This window comes from Eschrichtius robustus, chromosome 14 (genome assembly GCF_028021215.1).
Source record: "Eschrichtius robustus isolate mEscRob2 chromosome 14, mEscRob2.pri, whole genome shotgun sequence".
Taxonomy (NCBI): domain Eukaryota; kingdom Metazoa; phylum Chordata; class Mammalia; order Artiodactyla; family Eschrichtiidae; genus Eschrichtius; species Eschrichtius robustus.
The window spans coordinates 72580137-72602968 of NC_090837.1; the positions used below are offsets into that span (position 1 = coordinate 72580137).

The 22832-nt window shown below is 46.2% G+C and overlaps 1 protein-coding gene across 2 annotated transcripts in view; it reads right to left on the reverse strand.

The window, feature by feature from the left end:
* LOXHD1 (lipoxygenase homology PLAT domains 1) overlaps positions 1-22832 on the reverse strand; it is a 220700-nt gene that overhangs the window by 27973 nt on the left and 169895 nt on the right. Inside the window, exons 32-37 of one of the 2 annotated variants that reach the window (XM_068563301.1) lie at positions 13620-13828; positions 12571-12756; positions 9638-9765; positions 3247-3364; positions 2133-2307; positions 380-565 (exon numbers count right to left, since the gene is read on the reverse strand). In XM_068563301.1, coding sequence (XP_068419402.1) covers positions 380-565; positions 2133-2307; positions 3247-3364; positions 9638-9765; positions 12571-12756; positions 13620-13828 — 1002 coding nt within the window. The remainder of the gene's footprint in view (positions 1-379; positions 566-2132; positions 2308-3246; positions 3365-9637; positions 9766-12570; positions 12757-13619; positions 13829-22832) is intronic. The other variant, XM_068563302.1, reaches the window with a different exon arrangement.

Consider the following 22832-nt stretch of genomic DNA (forward strand, 5'->3'; position numbering starts at 1 on the left):
ACAACTACTGATCCGGTGCTCTAGAGCCCGCAAGCCACAACTACTGAGCCCATGTGCCACAACTACTGAAGCCCATGTGCCTGGAGCCTGTGCTCTGCAACAAGAGAAGCCACCGCAATGAGAAACCTGCGCACTACAATGAAGAGTAGCCCCCATTCGCCGCAACTAGAGAAAGCCCGGCTCAGCAACGAAGACCCAATGCAGCCAAAAATAAATAAATGAATAAATAAACTTAAAAAAAATGGTGGCAATCAACTGCTTTCGGTTCCCTGTCACCCTGGGGTAGAAGGGTCCACGTGCAGTCAGGGAGACAGGGTGGGGCTCAGGTGGAGAGCTGAGGCCTGCCCTCCCTCCCACCTTGATCTTGAGCCTGAGTTACCTTTGTTGTCGTGCCAGACCCTCAGCTTGCAGAGGTGGCCCAGGCTCAGCATGTCGGAAAAGTTGAATGTGTCGGTGCTGTTCCGCTCGAACTTGTTCCAGTTGGCCGACTGCTTCAGGGCCAGGGTCCCGCTGTCCCCATTCTCCCCAAAGATGATGATGAACACATTGGCATCAGTGCCCGCTCCTGGGGTGCACAAGACAAGGGTTCTGGGTGCTGGCTTTTGTGAATCATAGCTCTCTTGCTCTGGCCTCACTCTCGGGATCCTGGGAGGAGCCAGGGGGGGCACATGGGCAAGTTGAGTCATCGAGGCCAGGGGTGAGGTCGGAAAGGGCTGGTCAGTGTCATAGGGCTCCCAGGTCTACAACTCTATCCTTCATCTCACCTCTGTGGCTTGTAAATGCTGCTGGGCTCACTGGGACCCCGGTTAGCAAGTGTGAATGGTTTGGTACAAGAACTCACCTAGTTTGGGGGAAATACACCCATACTTAAACATGTGCCGTGTAGACTGGCTTTACAGTTTAGAAATAAACTCCCTCCTGTACAATGTGAAAGTTCCTTGTTCCCAGATCTGCCTCTGGTTGACATTCTACACTAGAGCTTCACATCATTTGCTTAAGACAAATAGAGGTATTGACCCCAGTTGAAAAGAAAAGGCTTCTGGAAGAGGTCACTCCTTGAAGATTTTCTGATACACACCCTGTGGTTAAAAATGAAGTTATTGTTTTCTGAGAGCACATCATGTAGGGATGAGGGACTCGAAAACCGTGAACACTTGGAACTTTAAGCGAAGAGAGTGAAGGCTTCACTCTGAGGAGGAAAGGAAGAAGGGAGGTGCCAAAGAAACTTTGCCAGCTGTCCTGACCCATCACGTATGCCGGAGATGCTTCATTTCTTTGGCTGAATGCTCCTCTGTTGAAAATGTAAGCTACCAGGGCCAACAAGGGGCTCTCTCACTAGCCATTTGTAAGTAGTGTGAGTGAGTTTGCCAGATTCCTTGCACCAGCTGCTGGGGAACAGGCTTGGTATAGGGGAGGGGAGGCAGGGGGCATTGCTTTCCTCTCAGCTGCAGGCCTTTGAGCACGCTCATACTTTTGCTTGGAAGGCCCCTCCTCTGGTGTCCCCTCTGCCTCACCGGTTTCTGTTTGTCTTTCTGGGCCAGACTTTGGCACCACCTCTGGGAAGCTCTCCATGACCCTTTCCCCTGATCTCAGGCTAGGTAAGGTGCCCTCCTCTGGGTTCCCAGCACCTGTGCCAACTTCTGTCACAGCCTCACTGTCATTGCTGCACTCGAATGTCAGTCACACACGGGCTCAGGGACTTATCCCATCTTAAGACCCCAGGCCAAAGCTGGCACACAGCAGATGGTGGCCAGGCACAGGGATGTGGGAAGGAACCCAAGGGCATCCAAGATGCACGGCCCCTGGGTGAGGGGTGTCAGGAGGCAGCAGGAGGACAGAGGGCCTCTGAGCCAAGTTCCTGCACCGTTTTCAAAAGTGCTGACGATACGGCCTGATGATGTTCTCCCCCACTTCCCTGAGGCAGGAAGGACAGAGCCATGTCAGTCACTGGCAGGAATACTTTGTTCAGGTAGAAGGTGGCACACTGTGGAAAGGAACTGGCCTGACTAACTTTTGGAAGGCCATCCAGAGAAAAATGTCTTGACCAGAGCCCAGGACCTGAGCCAGAATTTAAGGAGGGGCAGGGTTAGTGGCAGGTGGGTATAGGAGAAGGGAGGGACTCACTGACTCACCCAGGATGTCACTGGTCTTCACTGAGACGGTATAGGAAGTCCACTCCATCATCTCCTCCCCGTCGATGACGGCACACATCTCACACACCAGGGTCTTCTTGCCCTTCCGCTGGGACAGCCAGTCTCCGTAGTAGAACATGGTCAGGTCTCCAGTGTTCATGTTCTTCAGGAGGATCTGGGGGAGAGGGGCCAGTGTGGGAATACCTCCCTCACCTCTGCCAGCTGCCCACCCGCTATGCAGCCCCCTCATCTGGACCGCCGGGACCCATGATTCCAGGCCTGAGACAAGTTCTTCTGATTTAGACTCGAGGCATGAGGAAAGAGTACTCTCCAGGAAAAGACCCTGCCCCGCGGGCCTGGAACAGGGTCTGAAGCCCCTGCCAAGTCTACCCTCACTTGGGGAGTTGGAAATGGACAATTCGTCTAAATATATTTCTGAGAGGTGCCCATCACTGTGCATGAGAAATGTTTGCTGAATGAATGACAGAAAAACAGACCAACCAAACCACTGTCAGCCATAGACCCCTGGAACTGTGTACCCAAGCTCGCCAGATTGTCCTTGGTGGAAGCACCATATTGTTGGCTCAAGAAAAACCTGCTAAAGGCTGGATAGGGGAGCAGAGTCTGAGGGGACTTGGGACAGATGGCCTTTGATGGATGAGGGATGAGAGGATGACTCAGAGGGGAGCACTGGTCCAAGATGGAAGAAGAGGCAGCCAGCTAACCGTGATCACGGGGGCACCGGAAGCCTCCTTGCCGTCTGCCTAATGTTCCCACCATTGGAGCCTTGCCGCCCCAGTTTCTGCTGCTCCCCTCTCACCCCTCCCAACTCGCTTCCTCCAGGAAGCCCACACCCTGGCTCTGTCCACATTGCACTGACAGGGCAGGCTGTATTCCCTGGCAGCTGATTCAGTTTTGACTGGACTCAAATAAATAAAACTATGTCTCCTGATTAATTCACACCAAAGGGCGTATTGATTATCTGGGCCAGGTTCGCATAACAACCCTTTAAGGTGACATTTGCACTTCAACAAGGCCCACTGACAGCCCAAAGGAGCAGGAAGAAGGGGGTGGGCAGTGGGTGGAAGGGAGGGTGAGGGTCCAGCCATGTTACCCTCTCCAGGAACCACTCGGGCCGGCTGCCCAGGCCATCAATTCGGATCCGCATCTTGGTGAACGGGGCGATGTCCAGAATCTCCATGATGAAGGTGTCATTCTGCTCCCGCTCAAATCTGGGGGTGGAGAGGTGGGGCGTGAAGAAGGGAGGCTGGCCATGGTGAGAGGGCGAGGCCATGCCAGAGACCAGATTCAGGGTAAGGAGAGAAGAAGAGGCCTCTCAGCTCCCCGTGACTCCCCACTAGCCTGTATCTTGCACCCCAGATGTGTTCCCAAAAGACTGGGTTAAGTGAGTTGCTGGCAGACATGGTCCTGAATCAAGAGGTACCAGATCTGGGTTCTAATCTCATTCTGCTAACCACATGGAACAGTCCCAGCTCCTCTCTGGGACTTGGTTTCCTCATCTGTAGTCTAGGGAAAATGACACTGGCCCGGCAATCTCATAAAACTGTCATGAGGACAAAATGGATGTGAAATCAACTTAAAATGTGAAAAGAATTCCATACCTGCAAAGCTTTAAATGAGACTCTATGAGTGACATGGCTGCCACGAACGGTGGGGCAAGTTGTGCACTGCACAACTCTAGATAGTGCTGTTCACATTTTTCTGTACAGAATATGCATAACTGAAGGCAGTGGCCCTAGGTTGGGTAATACTACTAATAACTGTAAAATGGCAGTTAACATTGTTTTTGTTGCTATTACTATTTTTCTACCGAATGACCACATCATCTCACAGACGCTCTATCTTTATTTCTTACTGCTCTTCCCACAGTGCTGCATGCAAAATGCGACCTTCAGTGCTGACATTGCTTGACTGCTCACTGATTCCAGATGCTGCTGCTGATAAGCCCCTGGGGGTAATGCAGGTATCACTGAAGATATGACACTGCATGGCAATTTTATGCTTCCTTGAACAAAACATACTTTTAAAAACAGAGGCCACAGCCAGTGGGAGCTGGGACTGCAAATGCTGCAAACTGAGAACTAACTACCCCTCATCTTCAAGACAGCAGTGGAACAGAGGCCTAATTCCTTTGATAACTTGCTTATGTGCACTTTATGATTATTAGAAGTAAAAACACTCTCCCAGAAGTCTGCCCTAAATCCCTCCTGCTCTAGTTTAAACTGTCTGTCCTTCTGGTCACATGGGAACTGGAAGGCGGTGCTCACAAATTCCCCTGTCAAGCTCATCTCACATAGTGGAGATTCTCTCAAATAATCTTTCAACTCATTGATTCCTTACTCTTGCCAGGTGTATAATTTTGCAGAACAAAGGAACTTCAGAAATCTGTGCTTTGTATTTTTAAAAAAATTTTCGCCCTTTGAATTTAGCCAAATATCTCCCTTTTATGGAGATTTTATGGTGGGGCAGGTGTAAGGAAAAAGGGAGAGAGAAATAAGCTTTTCTTTTAGAAAACTGAAGACTGGGTTACAGTTGCCCCCTCACCCTTCATTAAAGGCTAAACCCCGATTACACCTGGATAGACCCCTCTCCTCAGGGTAAAAGGCCTGCATCCGAAAGGAAACCCCCTCATTGGCCCTTCATTCCTCCACAGCTCACCAGCCACATTTTCCCTGCTGCTCCACACCCCCTCAAGACACACCAGTTGATACGAGGGAGAGCCACGACGTTGAGGGGCCGCCGCTGGAGAAGTGGTCAGCCTCTGAGTCAGGTTCCCCTGCCTCTGGCTCAGAAGGATGGGGCTGCTGAAGTGGCCCAGGCTTTGCCCTGCTCATCTACCTGAAGGAGCTCAGCAGCTTTAGCTGCCCCTCACTCCCTTCCTATTATCCCTTCCTTCTGTTCTCCACCCCATCAAAGGCTGTCCTTGGGAAAGGGCCTAGCGCTCACTCACTCACCAGTCTCTGTGACGGAGGACAGCCTAAGGCTAACCAAACCCAAAGCCTTAGGCTGGAAGGGCCAGTATTTAATGGAAAAGTTTTAGACATTGCTAAGAAGCTGGGGAAGATTTATGGGTAAGGAGCCTGGGGACGGGGTGGCTGGAAGATAGGGAAGAAGGTTATGGGGTTCAAAGCCAGCCTCCCTGGGGCAGCTGCTCAGGCACTTTGCCTCTGTGCATCTTAGAGGTAGGGCTGGGGCTCCCGGAGTTGGCTGGGATCAGAGGCTCACCTGTAGCTTCGTGTTAGACCCAGCTCCTTCCAGTACCAGTGGCCATCTAGCCCATGCTCCATCCCACAGCAACTGGGGGCAGCGCTGTCCCTCTAAGGACAGCATTGGCCAACCCTTCATAAGTCGGCCCCAGCTCTGCCCCAAGAGCTAATTGTTTAATTGTCAACAGTTTGGCTAAGCTCAGTGCCTCTACTGTCTCCCCTCCCCAGGCCCTTGCAGTAGCCACCAGACCTCTCTTCTCCAGGCCTGAAGTGCTCATCAGCACAATGTTAGAGAATAAGTTTGCATTGCTTTAAGCCACTAGGTTTGTAGTAAGTTTTTATCATAACCTCGGGAAACTACTACAGCCCCAAGTGGCAAGAATGTACACTTTGGGACTGTAGGGGGGGCAGATGAGAGACCCAGCACAGAGAGAACTCCAGGCATTGGTGAGTAGCAGGAGGACTGCCTCAGTGGTGGTGTAGGTGTCCACAGGTGCTGATGTGACTGAGGGGCAAAAGGCAGAGCCCACAGGCCCTGGCTCCTCTGAACCGGGCTCCTCAGGGACCAACAAGATCATTGAACTTGCTGCCCAGCAGGGAGCTGCATCAACCCGTCTGCATCCATATCTCATGAGCATCCTTGCCCTGGTTTGAGAGTAGATCAAAGTTAAAGAAATCTCAAACAGATTCTAAGTCTCTACCATCCTCAAATGCCATGATCAGGCCCAGCACAGGTTCGAATCTTCCAGTGTCCTTTTAAAGGGCAGCCTCTGAGCTGAAGATGATGTGTCAAGAGGGGTCACCCAGCAGTGGGTGCTAGGACTTTCCAACTGCCTGACCTTTCAAAGGCACCTGTCCCTGGAACTCAGCCCGCTTGCCTCTTCTCTCGGACTACCACCATTCCCACTCAGCCCTGAGACCTCCCTCCAAGCCTGACCAACTCCAGGAGCCTCCCCACCAACTCCCCTGCCCATGAAGTCCCCAAAGATGGGCCCTTTCCATTCTCAGAGCTTTATCACTAACCAGGCAGTGTGAGATCTAAGTGAGAAAGATATGAAGGAAAGATTCAAAACTTACAAGCTAAGCCCAGGCCACCGTCACTGGTGGCTCCCAACTGCCTCCTGAAATGGCACCTGGAAAGCCATCTGGGCTCTGCCCTCCGTTTGCGTTCTCTTGAGCTGAGTCTCTTCTCATCTTCTTTGCACTAAGCGTTAGTGGAAGCCGGGGGGCCATCCAGAAGGGCAAACACAACAGAACTCTGAGAATCTGGTTTGCTTCCAGACCAAAGAATTTCCCGATTCATGGGGTCTCCACTGGGCCGAGGAATGATTCCTTACAGGCACTTACTTCCCTCTAGAGAAAAACCACATCTATTTGCCTAAAAATAGCCCCTACATCCATTAGAAACTAATTGCCTCAAGTTCCACTGTTAGACAGTCATTCCTTGGGTTTAAGCATTACCTTTTCAGGGCATCATTTTTTTGAATGCCACATCCATTCACGACCATCTCACTGTGAATGAATTTACCAGAACAGTTTTCCCCAAAGTGGCAAGATGACAAGTTGGAGACTTTAGCCGGGGAGTGGGGTTGAGGGAATTGCTATCAAATTTGGCCTCTGGGTATAGCATTTTACAACAGGGGCGCTGCAGCAGGCAAACCTACACAATGCTTTCTGTGTGACACATGCACGTTTCTGCCTCCATTCTGGTCACACGCCATTTCTTGGGAAAGGCTCCCTTGCACAACAGTAAACTGTGTGCATGACACAAGCCCAGTGGGTCTTGCTATCCAAGTCCCTGAGTCAAGATGCTGACACCTATAATGAGGATTCCAAGACACAGGCCAAACTTCGGGCCACTTGCAAATGCAATGAAGCAAAATATGTCTTGGGTAAGAGCCCTGAGCTTGCCCTACAGAATAATTAAGAAATGATGGCTCTCCTCACAGAATAAATCTTAATTTGGAAAACCAAAATTCTTTAGCAAGGTGCCTCGAAGCATTTACAATATGGTGTGACTTTCAAGCAACATTTTTGGAATTTAGATACTACCAGAAAGGAGGTATCTATCTTTCCCACCAGCAACTGTGTCTGCGTATGTCTATAAAATAAGGTGGAATGTAGGCGTGGGATAATTAATCCGAGAAATTCCAGGAATTTGGAGTCTGGGTGGAGATTAGGGTCAAAGTATAGTGGTTAAGATTGTGAGAGACTGAAGATACAAACAGACACTAACTAAACCAGAGATGATAACAGAACTCTGACCCACCACCTCTGCAGCAGCAGCCATCCCAGGCAGCCAGACTGCAGCCTCACCAGCAGTGGGCCCATGATGGTCAGGATGTGGGGAATGACTGCCAGCTTCCCTGATTTGCCCCCTCTCCCAACTCAAGACAATCAGAGAAATCCAGATACGTTCCCCAATCCAATCACATAAGACGCCCAGTTCTAGGTAGCTCCCCTCCAGCTTTGCCATGCCCCCAGTAATGCTACACTCTGAAGCTCTGCCAGACTCCTGACAGCCTTAGCCTCTGCCAAACAAAGTGATGGTGGCTCACACCCTTGCTATAGCAAGCTCTAAATAAATAGCCTCTGTTCTCATTCGGCCTTCGTTTATTTCCACAATTTCAGGAGTTCGAATCTCAGCTCCCCTGCTTACTACCTGAGTGACCTTGAGGAGTTACTTCACCTTTCTGTGTCTCAGGCACCTTATTGGCTGTGAGTTAATATATATTTAAAAAGCACTTACGATGGTGCCTGGCAGGGAGCAGGTGCTCATTGAATGTTAGCCATTGTTACAATCATCATCAGGGGAGAATTGGTCAGGGGAGAATTCCAGGAGGAAACAGGAGTTGCATAATGAGAGTGTAGAAGTGCTAAGAGAAGACAGGCAAAAACTGTTCTCATCAGACCCCCCAGGCGCGAGCCGCATAAGATGAGCAGAGTTCCCGCTCTCGTGAACTGCTCTGTCCACGGGAAGAAACCTCTGCCCGGCTCCCAAGAGCTTCAGCATCGCCATCCCCATCCTCAGCACCGTCCTCACCATCCTCACCTCTGCCACCATCCGGAAGTACTTACTGATGCCTGCTACATGCAAGGCCAGAGTCAGGAGCTGTGAGGACTCAGAAAGGAGGCTTCTCTGCATCCTGCCCTCCAGCCTGGGGAGGCAGCAGTGTGGGCTCAGAGGTGAGTGGCTGTGGATGGGTTGTAGAAATCCTAGGCTTAGGCTCTGAGTCTCTCCCCTCTGATGCTTAAGATATCAGGGGCCAGGGATGGTTTGGGGGACAATGGCTGAACATAGAAAACCAAACAAAACCCAGGACCAAGCTGAGGATTTGATGGAAGGCGCAGACAGGAAGCACTACAGGAGGTTCACCTTTATTGCCATGACTAATAACTATCTTAAGAGGCAGTAGAACCTAATGCTTAAGACTGGGGCCACCTGGGTGCAGTGCTCAGTGCCATAGCTTACTGGCTCTGGGACCTTGAGCAACATGACTTGACCCTGCTGTGCCTCAGTTTTCTTACCTATAGAATGGGGATGATAATAATGGTCCTCATAGAGTTGTAGGGAGGACTAGGTGTATCAATACATTCAAAGGGCTTGGAAAAATGTCCAGCACAAAATAAGCCCACATCAGGGTCCATGCGGTTGCTGTGGTTCCCTCAGGTGTTAAGCTTTGTGAGTTTGAGCATCTTCTCTTCCCGGTTGTACTGTTTCTCCAGTGTCTGAGACAGTGTCTGACATAGGTGTACAATTATTTTTTAATATTTTAAAAAGTATTTTAGCCTTTTTGTAATCACTTTGAACTTGTAGGCAAGTTGCAAAATAGAACAGGGTTTCTGTGTTCCCTTCACCCAGCTTCCCCTAATGTGAACAGGTTACATTACTACCATACAAAGAATGAAAGCAGGAGATTCACAATGACACAATGCTATCAACTAACACAGACCTTACAGTAAACATTTTTGAGTGACAGAAGGAAGGAAGGAAAGGCGGAAGGTAGGAAGGAAGGAGTGCTGTGGGCTGAGGTGATCAAGGAAGGCTTCCTGGAGGAGGTGGATTTGAGCTAGCCCTTGAAACAGAAGGGTCTTGAGACAGAGAGAGTGGATGAAGAGCATTCCAGGAGGGAGAAATCACACAGAGGCATGGAGGCCCCAGGGGATGAGGGGAGAGTGAGGGGAGCAGTCTATTTAAAGGCAGGATGGGGCTGGATGGTGGAGGATCGGGTGTGTGGAGGGGCAAAGGGGCAAGGGGCACAGGCCACCTCCAGATACCTGGCCTTCTTTTTGTCCAGCTGCACTTCCTCTGTGCTGCCGTTGATGCCGTAGAGGGTCATAAAGATGTTGGAGTCAGTGCCACCACCAACCACGTCACCCGTCCACACCGTCATTTCATAGAGCACCTGCCACGAGAGGGATGTGGGTCCTGGGCATTGGTCTCAACCGTTAGCCCCAAGAATTTGCCTCACTCTCACTGGGGCAAGACAACACGCCCTCCAAGCTCCATGGCTCTGAAAAGAGACCTCCCCCTAATCAACTGTAAATGTCTGGAGAGCAAGAGCTAGGCCTTGTTACCCTCTGTGTCCCTGGCTGTGTCCAGTTCAGTGCTGGAGAGGAGTTCAGTTTCTGATAGAGAACACGTGCGCAGTAGGAATATGACCAAAAGCCCCAGTGTTAACCGATATCTTTGTCAGTCGAATCTCAACCTAAGTCTGTTCATCCCAGCAGCCTGTGTTGGCCAGACAGTGGCTTCTGGAGCCATGCAGGGCGCCATTTGAGTCGCAGATCCGTCCTGTGCTAGCTGTTGACCTGGGCAGAGGCCCCACCTTCTCCAGCCTCTGCTTCCTCTACCATAAAATAGGGGTAAGCACTTTGTAGAGTTGCGAGAGCTGCAGACACTTCGCCTTGGGGCCTGGCGTCAAGGAGCAGCAATGGTTCTGGGGGGCTCCCTCCTTCCTGCTGCAGCCAGCACGCACCCTGCACGTCGGTGAGTGGGAAGAGCGCCCAGTCTGATGGTTCAGGGACTTCTGCCTCCATTCACTTGTGAAGTGGGACAGCCGCCTATTGTATGCGGTTTTCACTTTAGATTGGAATTTTGCCCTTTTGCCTGAGGTTTGCTCCAAAGAGGACGTATTCCCTTTGCCTCTGCTGGAGGGGGAGGGAGCAGCCTACTCCTCCGAGGACGGTGCCCTCACCGAGGCCCCTGCCTTGGTTCTTCCTCCAAGAGGCAGCCTCGTGTCAAGAGGGGCCATCTTCACCCCTGACCTGGAAGGTTCTCTGGTCCTGGCTTCTTACTCCATGCCTCTCACCAGGTGCCCAAGGACTAGCAATTAGGTCTCGAAGGTTCAGGAGAGGCTTGCACACATGGCCAAGGACGTGCCAGGCTGAGCATCTCCTCTGCATATACCTGTACCCGGCCCTTCCCTTCCCCAGTGGCTGCTGTCACTCATGCAGGCGCTAGGTCCCCATCACCCAGACGCTTTCGGACTCATAACCCAAGTTATTCATGGCAGTGATCATGCCCCTGATGTTGTGCCTTTTCAAGCAGCATCTAGAACCTTCACCACGCTACTGCAAGGTTCGAAGTAGTATTTCAGGCCTGGCCAGGAGGACATGTTTGCCAAGGGAGTCATTGAAGAGCACCTTGCTTTACCAGGAAAATCCTCTTAGACCACCTAACAAGGGCATTTGTGACGGGCACGGAGCTATCAGAAATGAAAGTAGAAGCCTGACACTATTTTGCTCTAATCCAGCAGGCATAGAAACACATTGATCAAAGTGAGTGCTCGGTGACCCCATGGAGACTGTCTCTTTAAGGCTGATCTCTCCAGACTCCTGTGTTCTCTGTGTCCGTCTTTCTCTCCTTTATGCAGACACATCTCTTTTTATGTCATAGGTGTGTTTCCAGAAAGAGACACAGAAACAGGGCTTTTGTAATTTCAGTCTGATATCAGATGTCCTGGGGAGGTGGCCAGTCCAAAGAGCCCTACATTTCTTTGTAAAGTGACAAACGTGTGTTCTTTTGTAACATGAATAACTGGGGTGTGGGTCTGGATTTCCACAGACTAAAGAGCTCAGAGGGAGATGCAGCTGTACCGAGCGGGGTGTGCGTACGCCCTGGGAGTGGCGCACACACACGCCCACGTGCGTGCTGGGAATTGGGTCAGGACGGGGGTCCCTGGATGAATTGTGTGCTCTCCTACGCTGACCGTCTGGCCACAGATGGAGATGACTGAGCAAGGGAGGGGGGTATCGATGCCGTAGAAAGTTCTGCTCTCTGGCTCTCAAGCAGGGGATGGGCAGGCATCCACACTCCTGCCTGGCAAGAGTTTTAGAACCCATAACTCATGCCTTCGTTCTGTTTCCATATACTATATAGGCAGGGCATGCTCAGGCCCAGAGCGATTTCTCCTTACCTTTGTGTGACGGCTTCTGACCTAAATCTAGTAGCGCATTGGTTTGGATTCAGGAATAGAGATGAGGGCTGGGACCTTCTGTTTACCCCACAGTTTTTCAGAGAGAAAGGGAACCTGCAGGGTCATGTGACACAGAGGCCTCTGCGCCACCAGCTGGCCACGTTTCCTTGGGCCCCAGCACCCAGGCATCCTGCTTCCTGCCTGACACCAACCTGTGACTTTATACAACCTGTCCCAGGTCATTTGGCTAGTTAGAGGTGGGGATGGAACAGGAGCTTAGAGCACCTGCCTTCCAGCTTTTTCCCCTTAAGGGGGTCTTGTGCAGACAGCACTCACTACACTATGAGACCCAGAGGCTGACAGTCTCCCAAATGCCATCTGTCCTCATGACTGGCCTACTGGTGTTGTTGGCACATCCTTCAGAGAATAATGACTCTGCATGTCTGTGTAGAGCATGCAAAGCTTTTCTGGACTGTTCATGGTCTCATTAGTTCTCATCAAGATCTTACATGGAACAGGACAGGAAGCATTATTTCCATGTGCTGTACGAGAAAACCAAGGTCTGGAGAGGCCAGATGACTTGTGCAAGGTCACACAGCTGCAGACAAGAAGAGACTTGATTCTCTTGGCTCCTAGCAAAGTGGGTCTGGCTGGTATATAGGGCTGCAGCCCCTGCCAATGCCCCAGGGGTGAGTCTGCTGCTTCTCTCATTTCCATTTCCCCTGCTTCTCGCCCACCTCAGCCTGCACTGTCCTTAGCCACACAATGCACACACACAGGTGCCCTCTATACCTTCACCCCGATGTTCACCACCATGGCATCCAGGAGGTCAAAGACACGGGAGGTGACTCCATCTCCTCGGTCCTTGGCGAGCCAGCAATTGCAGCGCAACGTGTACTTGGTGCCCTGGGTGGGCACAGCCAAGCATAGCTCCTCCACCAGCCAGCAGCTCTCAGGGGAGGCCCCGTCGTGGCCCAGCTAGGAGGCGACACACAGGGGCCATGAGGACAGGGCACAACTGGGAAAGAAGCCCTCCCTGCTCAGCGTCCGCTTCCCCATTCTTCTGCCTCCTCCCTCAGCGCTGTCTTCCAATGTGCTTCGCACTCACTGACCAGAGTCCCTCCCGTGAAGGTGGAGAGATTTTGCAGATGTAATTAAAGTCTCTAATCAGATGACTTTGAATTAATCAAAAGATTATTCTAGGTGGGCCTGACCTCATTAGGTGAGCCCTTTAAAAGAGGGTCTAGACGTCAGAGACGGAAGAAGTCAGAGAGATTTGAAGCAGAAGAGATCTTCTCTGAATGGCTTTGAAGAAACAAACTGACTTGTTTTGGAGAGGGTCACTTGGCAGGGAATACAGGTGGCCTCTGGCCTTGGTCCTACAACTACAAGGAAACAGATTCTTCCAACAACCGTTGAGCTTGGGACAGGACCCCAAGTCTCAGATGAGACCCCAGCTGCGGCAGAAACTTGATTTCAGCCCAGTGAGACCTTGAGAAGAGGGCCCAGCTAACTCAGACCTGGACTTCTGACTCAGGACACTGTGAGATAATACATTTGTGTGGCCTTAAGTTATTAAGTTTGTAGTAATTTGTTACACAGCAATAAAAAACTAATACACAGGCATCCCCATTGGGTGGGTGGAAAACGGACCTGGAGGGGCAGGTGATGCAACCAAGGTCACCCAGCTAGTTGATGGCAGGGGCCAGGAGCTCTTCCTCTGCTGCCTTTTCTGAGTGGGGCTCAGGTCGGGCCCACTCACCCTCCCATCTGTGTACTGGTCAACTCCTTCCTTCCTTCCCTAGGGGTGGTCACCATCCCGAGGCCCTAGGGCCCAGCACCTCTATTTTCTTGATAACGCCCACATCCAAGCCTGCAACATAGAACTCCTCCACGGAGCCGCAGCTGAAGCCCTTCTTCCCTCGGGGGTAGTCCAGCCAGATGCGGTTACTGCGCTCGTCATCCTCTCCGATGAGGAAGATGAAGGCCCGGCTGTCAGTGGCTGCGTCCTTGTGCTTCCCCGTGGTGACTGACACACAGTAGGGAATAACTGCAAGAGATCACGGGAGCCCAGCCTCATCACGGGCCAGGTGGACCAGGGTGGGCTCGGACACTTGGAAATGACCTCTGGAGGCACTGATCTCAGCTCCCTGCCTCTGAGACAAAGTACAACAGAGCTTTTCAGACTGGCAAGTATCTACCCTCCAAGGACTGAGGGAGCTGGTAACTCCAAAGAGAAGATCAAAGAGAGCATTGTTGCCACATCTAAAAGCCCTGTTGACCAATTATCTTAGTTGCACCTAGCACTCCCATGTGAAGTGGGGTGAGAACAATAATGGCTAGCCAAGTACAGGGGTTAGATGCCTGAAAAGCTTAACATAGATAAGAAAAGCTTATCACAGCAAAAATGAGGTTGGCAAAAGCAAGGTCTCACGGAAAGTAGGAATTTAGGGAAGATAATAAAATAATATTTATATATGTAACCTAGTAAATGAAAGTTCTAGAAGGTACTCATTTCCAAAACAAACCAGATTAAACAGCATAAAAACTTGCTCAGGTAGTGTGGCATAGAGTTCTAGTTGCGCAGCCAGTTTCCATTCTCCTTGCAGCTAGGGGTGGTCATGATATATAAGATGTTGGGAAATTTCTTTTAAAGGGTCTGACTCAACTGGGAGGAGCACCTTTTTTGCCCCTTACCCTTCCATTCATTCTGCTTGGAATGTGGATGTGATGTCTGGAGCTCCAGCTCCAAGTCATCTTGGAACCATGGGCAACCTTTAGGATGGAAGCCACTTGTAAGATTGCCAGAGTGGTCAGGTTGAAAGAGCTTAGGTCCCTGAATTCACTGGGGCTGCTATATCATTCCCAACTGCTTCTCTTTGAATTTTTATGTGTAAGAAAAGAAAAATTCCTTGTTCATTTAAGCCACTATCTTTAGGTCTCTTGTTACTTGCAGTTACTAACTGAAACAGGTTGGAAAACCTTCTCCTGGCTCATCTTCCTCAATAGCTTGGGAGACACTGCCCTGGGGTAGTAGATGTTAGGTTATGCAATCTGTAGCCCTTTGAAAAATTTCCAGACTAGACCTTCCTGGCTGGAATTACCTGCGTTGTTTTCTGCCCATGGCTGTATTTCATCTTTACAAGGAGAGCCCCACTGGCCTTTCCACAGTTGATCATCATGCTTAATTAAGGAGAAGCACTTTCTTGTTGGTCCTGTCTAAGAAGGTAGAGTATAAAAATATTGGCTCTCTCTGCCCAACCCCACAGAGCCTCCATGTGGTCTTCTGGAGAAAAATATAGTGGTTGACATACTCTTATATCTAAGAGAACTGAACAGAAAAGCAGTGGATTTAAATGTCCAACAGAAAAATATACAACTGCCTTATCTCAAAAATCTGGTTGGAAAAAATGAACTTCTCAGGGGATTACAATATTGTTTTAAGGAGCAGGAAAAAACTGAAGCTAAAAGAGTGACTTGTTCAAGGCCACACGTTTCCTTGTCAGAGCCAGAAATGGAACTTAAAACTCCAAAAAAACCAGCTCAGGACTTCTTCTTCCTACCCCCCGACACTGGTCATGCCTAAAATTTGCATGGCTGAGTCCTAAACAACATACAGGGAATTCTCATTGCTGCTCTTGATTTCTGTCTCATGAGAATTGTCCTAGGCTCTCTGGGCTGAATCTATTTCTTGGGAGTCTGGGTGAGGGCAGAGTTTAGGATGATACCCTCCTGGTGGTAGATCAGCAGATTAAGGATATCATCATCCTAACTTCTCTTAGCCTTTGTTTCCCCATCTGTAAAGGAGGCTAATTGCTGCCCTCTGTAAACAAAATTAATAAACAAAAACGTCAATTAAATAGAGTCTGGAGACCAGAAGGGGGAGCTCTCACTCCCTATGATGATGGCAGCGTCCAACAGGAAAAAGAAAGACTCCACTTCTTTCCTGGCAACAACTCAGTCAATGAAAAGTCCTGAACTCTTTGTTTACTACAGCTCTCCCAACTGCCTTTTCCAAGAGTTCTCCTCCCTTGCTGTGTGGGGACTTGCATGTAGTTTGCCAGAGTTGCAGACTCCGAATTGCAATTCTCTGCTGATCCCAAAAAACCCATTTTGCTAGAGAAGTAACTGGCAGTCTATTTGTTTTAGGTCAACATTTTGGTGGCTCATACAGGGATCCAGAGAAGAGCCCCGACAGGTCTGGGGCTGGTGAGCAAACAGGTGAGATACCCACAACTGAGCCCATTGTGCCCACTGCTTTTCTTGTCAACCCTGGAGTTTGAAGGTATGTCTTTTTCCTGGATCTGAGCTCATACTCTCTTTGCATTTGAAGCTTTCCAGGCTTTATCTGGGATCTATTTTAAGGTTTTGTCCTTTCTGGTTAAGGCCTTGTTCTGTATATGAGTCCTCATTTGCCATCTTGATCAGATTTTGAGATCAGACTCTTTCAACTGAAACTGGTTAGGTTTCAACCTGTTCCCTTTGGAACAGGGGCTGTTTCATTGCAACTGTGCTGTTTCAGCCTTTGACCCATTCCTTTGGAGTAGGGCTTGTTCTATGAGAAGTGGGCTGAGAAGCCTTTGGCCTGGCTCCTCCAGGACCAACCTGTTGCCTTAGAACTGGCTAGTATTAGGCCTGCAGTTCCTTTGCAAGCTGTTTGGGATATTTGAACTGTTTAAGCTATTGAATTGAGTTGTTTAAAATGTAAGATGGTTGAGTTTTTTAAGCTGTTTAAAAATTATTCTTTTACTCTATAGAAAAACCTCTGAGAAATAGGATCCCAGTTATCTAAATATTTTCAGCGCACCCCTCCTACAGGGAATCTGGTCAATTTTATGTGTAAAAACCTCAGTCCTTCCTCATACACATTTCTAACTAAATGGGTCTACCTGACCAAAGGCAATTTAGAATATCAATGGCCAAATGGAACTTCTGAAATGCCCAAACTGAATTTTTTTAAAACCAAATTGGTATACAATAGTGCTAAAATTTCTAGAACTGAACAGAATGTGTATTTAGATTGGTACTTTGAGGCTTCCAAACATTATCAAAAGCCTAAAATTGCCTCTCTGCAAATGAGTCTTTTGTAAGTAGCAGTATAGATGGGTCTTGTTATTTTTAATCCAATCAGCCACCCTATGTCTTTTGATTGGTGCATTTAATCCATTGACATTTAACGTGATTACCGATAGCTATGTCATTTTGTTACTTGTTTTCTGTTTTCTTGTAGTTCTTTGTTCTTTTCTTCTTTTAGTTTCTTCCCTTTTGGTTTGATGATTTGCTTGTGTTCCTTTCTCTCTAGTTTTTTGTGTATCTATTGTAGGTTTTTGATTTGTGGTTATCTTGGGGTTTGGATATGTTGACCCATAACTATATCTACTTTGTTTTAAACTGGTAGTCATTTAAGTTCAAATACTGCCTAAAAGATCTACATTTTTTTTACTCCCTTCCCCCATATTTTGTGTTTTTGATGTCATATTTTATATCTTCATGTCTATCTTTTAGCTATTATAGTTATAGTATTTATTTGCCTTTACTAGTGGGATTTTTCCTTTCCTAGATGTTCTTACTTCTTGTTGCAGCTTTTTTTTTTTTAACATCATTATTGGACTATAATTGCTCTACAATGGTGTGCTAGTTTCTACTTTATGACAAAGTGAATCAGCTATACGTACGCATATATCCCCATACCTCCTCCCTCTTGGGTCTCCCTCCCACGTCTCCCTCCTACCCTCCCTATCCCACCCCTCTAGGTGGTCACAAAGCACCGAGTTCATCTCCCTGTGCTATGTGGCTGCTTCCCACTAGCTATCGATTTTACATTTGGTAGTGTATATATGTCCATGCCACTCTCTCACTTCGTGGCAGCTTACCCTTCCCCCTCCTCATGTCCTCAGGTCCATTCTCTACGTCTGCGTCTTTATTCCTGTCCTGCCCATAGGTTCTTCAGAACCTTTTTTTTTTTTTTTAGATTCCATATATATATGTGTTAGCATATGTTATTTGTTTTTCTCTTTCTGACTTACTTCACTCTGTATGACAGACCCTAGGTCCATCCACCTCACTACAAATAACTCAATTTCGTTTCTTTTTATGGAGGAGTAATATTCCATTGTACACATGTGCCACATCTTCTTTACCCATTCATCTGTCGATGAACACCTAGGTTGCTTCCTTGTCCTGGCTTTTGTAAATAGAGGTGCTATGAGCATTGTGGTACATGACTCATTTTGAATTATGATTTTCTCAGGGTATGTGCCCAGTAGTGGGATTGCTGGGTCATATGGGAATTCTATTTTTATTTTTTTAAGGAATCTCCATACTGTTCTCCATAGTGGCTGTATCAATTTATATTCCCACCAACAGTGCAAGAGGGTTCCCTTTCCTCCACACCCCCTATAGCATTGGTTGTTTGTAGATTTTCTGATGATGCCCATTCTAACTGGTGTGAGGTGATACCTCATTGTAGTTTTGATTTGCATTTCTCTAATAATTAGTGATGTTCAGCAGCTTTTCATGTGTTTCTTGGCCATCTGTATGTCTTCTTTGGAGAAATGTCTATTTAGGTCTTCTGCCCATTTTTGGATTGGGTTGTTTGTTTTTTTAATATTGAGCTGCATGAGCTGTTTATATATTTTGGAGATTAATCCTTTGTCTGCTGATTCATGTGCAAATATTTTCTCCCATTCTGAGAGCTGTCTTTCATCTTGTTTATGGTTTCCTTTGCTGTGCCAAAGCTTTGAACTTTCATTAGGTCTCATTTGTTTATTTTTGTTTTTATTTCCATTACTCTAGAAGGTGGATCAAAAAAGATCTTGCTGTGATTTCTGTCAAAGAGTGTTCTTCCTATGTTTTCCGCTAAGAGTTTTATACTGCCCGGTCTTACATTTAGGTCTCTAATTCATTTTGAGTTTATTTTTGTGTATGGTGTTAGGGCGTGTTCTAATTTCATTCTTTTACATGTAGCTTTCCAGTTTTCCCAGCACCACTTATTGAAGAGACTGTCTTTTCTCCAGTGTATATCCTTGCCTCCTTTGCCATAGATTAGTTGACCATAGGTGCGTGGGTTTATCTCTGGGCTTTCTATCTGGTTCCATTGATCTATATTTCCGTTTTTGTGCCAGTACCATATTGTCTTGATTACTGTAGCTTTGTAGTATAGTCTGAAGTCAGGGAGTCTGATTCCTCCAGCTCTGCTTTTTCCCCTCAAGACTGCTTTGGCTATTCGGGGTCTTTTGTGTCTCCATACAAATTTTAAGATATTTTGTTCTAGTTCTGTAAAAAAATGCCATTGGTAATTTGATAGGGATTGCACTGAATCTGTAGATTGCTTTGGGTAGTATAGTCATTTTCACAATATTGATTCTTCCAATCCAAGAACATGGTATATCTCTCCATCTGTTGGTATCATCTTTAATTTCTTTCATCAGTGTCTTATAGTTTTCTGCATACAGGTCTTCTGTCTCCCTAGGTAGGTTTATTCCTAGGTATTTTATTCTTTTTGTTGCAGTGGTAAATAGGAGTGTTTTCTTAATTTCTCATTCATATTTTTCATCATTAGTGTATAGGAGTGCAAGAGATTTTTGTGCATTAATTTTGTATACTGAAACTTTACCAAATTCATTGATTAGCTCTAGTAGTTTTCTGGTGACATCTTTAGGATTCTCTATGTATAGTATCAAGTCATCTGCAAACAGTGACAGTTTTACTTCTTCTTTTCCAATTTGTATTCCTTTTATTTCTTTTTCTTCTCTGATTGCCATGGCTAGGACTTCCAAAACTATGTTGAATAATAGTGGTGAAAGTGGACATCCTTGTCTTGTTCCTGATCTTTGAGGAAATGGTTTCAGTTTTTCACCATTGAGAATGATGTTTGCTGTGGGTTTGTCGTATATGGCCTATATTATGTTGAGGTAGGTTCCCTCTATGCCCACTTTCTGGAGAGTTTTTATCGTAAACGGCTGTTGAATTTTGTCAAAAGCTTTTTCTGCATCTATTGAGATGATCATATGGTTTTTATTCTTCAATTTGTTAATATGGTGTATCACATTGATTGATTTGCATATATTGAAGAATCCTTGCATCCCTGGGATAAATCCCACTTGATCATGGTGTATGATCCTTTTAATGTGTTGTTGGATTCTGTTTGCTAGTATTTTGTTGAGGATTTTTGCATCTATATTCATCAGTGATATTGGTCTGTAATTTTCTTTTTTTGTAGTATCTTTGTCTGGTTATGGTATCAGGGTGATGGTGGCCTCATAGAATGAGTTTAGGAGTTTTCCTTCCCCAGCAATTTTTTGGAAGAGTTTGAGAAGGATGGGTGTTAGTTCTTGTCTAAATGCTTGATAGAATTCACCTGTGAAGCCATCTGGTCCTGGACTTCTGTTTGCTGGAAGATTTTAAATCACAGTTTCAATTTCATTACTTGTGATTGGTCTGTTCATATTTTCTATTTCTTCCTGGTTCCATCTTGGAAGGTTATACCTTTCTAAGAATTTGTCCATTTCTTCCAGGTTTTCCATTTTATTGGCATAGAGTTGCTTGTAGTAGTCTCTTAGGATGCTTTGTATTTCTGCGGTGTCTGTTGTAACGTCTCCTTTTACATTTCTAATTTTAGTGATCTGAGTCCTCTCCCTCTTTCTTGGTGAGTCTGGCTAATGGTTTATCAATTTTGTTTATCTTCTCAAAGAACCAGCTTTTAGTTTTATTGATCTTTGCTATTGTTTCCTTTGTTTCTATTTCATTTATTTCTGATCTGATCTTTATGATTTCTTTCCTTCTGCTAACTTTGGGTTTTGTTTGTTCTTCTTTCTCCAGTTCCTTTAGGTGTAAGGTTAGATTGTTTATTTGAGATTTTTCTTGTTTCTTGAGGTAAACTTGTATAGCTATAAACTTCCCTCTTAGAACTGCTTTTGCTGCATCCCATAGGTTTTGGATCGTCGTGTTTTCATTGTCATTTGTCTCTAGGTATTTTTTGATTTCCTCTTTGATTTCTTCAGTGATCTCTTGGTTATTTAGTAACGTATTGTTTACCATCCATGTGTTTGTGTTTTTTACTTTATTTTCCCTCTAATTGATTTCTAATCTCATAGCATTGTGGTCAGAAAAGATGCTTGATATGATTTCAATTTTCTTAAATTTACTGAGGCTTGATTTGTGACCCAAGGTGTGATCTATCCTGGAGAATGTTCTGTGAGGACTTGAGAAGAAAGTGTAATCTGCTGTTTTGGATGGAATGTCCTATAAATATCAATTAAATCTATCTGATCTATTGTGTCATTTAAACTTGTGTCTCCTTATTAATTTTCTGTTTTGTATGATCTGTCATGATCATTGGTGTAAGTGAGGTGTCAAAGTCCCCCACTATTATTGTGTTACTGTTGATTTCCTCTTTTAGAGATGTTAGCAGTTGCCTTATGTGTTGAGGTACTCCTACGTTGGGTGCATATATATTTATAATTGTTATATCTTCTTCTTGGATTGATCCTTTGATCATTCTGTAGTGTCCTTCCTTGTCTCTTGTAACATTCTTTATTTTAAAGTCTATTTTATCTGATATGAGTATAGCTACTCCAGCTTTGTTTTGATTTCCATTTGCATGGAATATCTTTTTCCATCCCCTCACTTTCAGTCTGTATGTGTCCCTAGGTCTGAAGTGGGTCTCTTGTAGACAGCATATATGTGGGTCTTGTTTTTGTACCCATTTAGCAAGCCTGTGTCTTTTGGTTGGAGCATTTACTCCATTCAGGTTTAAGGTAATTATCGATAGGTATGTTCCTATGACCATTTTCTTAATTGTTTTGGGTTTGGTTTTGTAGGTCCTTTTCTTCTCTTGTGTTTCCCAGTTAGAGAAGTTCCTTTAGCATTTGTTGTAGAGCTGGTTTGGTGGTGCTAAATTCTCTTAACTTTTGCTTGTCTGTAAAGCTTTTGGTTTCTCCATCGAATCTGAATGAGATCCTAGCTGGATAGAGTAATCTTGGTTGTAGGTTCTTCTCTTTCATCACTTTAAGTATATCATGCCACTCCCTTCTGGCCTGTGTAGTTTCTGCTGAGAAATCAACTGTTAACCTTATGGGAGTTCCCTTGTATGTTATTTGTCGTTTTTCCCTTGCTGCTTTCAATAATTTTTCTTTGTCTTTATTTTTTGCCAGTTTGATTACTATGTGTCTCGGTGTGTTTCTCCTTGAGTTTATCCTGTATGGGACTCTATGTGCTTCCTGGACCTGGGTGGCTATTTCTTTTCCCGTGTTAGGGAAATTTTCGACTATAATCTCTTCAAATATTTTCTCAGGTCCTTTCTTTCTCTCTTCTCCTTCTGGGACCCCTATAATGCAAATGTTGTTGCATTTAATGTTGTCCCAGAAGTCTCTTTGTCTGTGTTCATTTCTTTTCATTCTTTTTTCATTATTCTGTTCCACAGCAGTGAATTCCACCATTCTGTCTTCCAGGTCACTTATCCGTTCTTCTGCCTCAGTTATTCTGCTGTTGATTCCTTCTAGTGTATTTTTCATTTCAATTAATGTATTGTTCATATCTGTTTGCTTATTCTTTAATTCTTCCAGGTCTTTGTTAAACATTTCTTGCATCTTCTCGATCTTTGCCTCTATCCTTTTTCTGAGGTCCTGGATCATCTTCACTATCATTATTCTGAATTCTTTTTCTGGAAGATTGCCTATCTCCATTTCATTTAGTTGTTTTTCTGGGGTTTTTTCTTCTTCCTTCATCTGCTACATAGCCCTCTGCCTTTTCATCTTGTCTATCTTTCTGTGAATGTGGTTTTTGCTCCACAGGCTGCAGGATTGTAGTTCTTCTTGCTTCTGCCCTCAATTTTCTTAAATTTACCAAGGCTTGATTTGTGACCCAAGATATGATCTATCCTAGAGAATGTTCCATGAGCACTTGAGAAGAAAGTGTATTCTGTTGTTTTTAGATGGAATGTTCTACAAATATTAATTAAGTCCATCTTTTTACATGTATTATTTAAAGCTTGTGTTTCCTTATTTATTTTCATTTTGGATGATCTGCCCATTGGTGAAAGTGGGGTGTTAAAG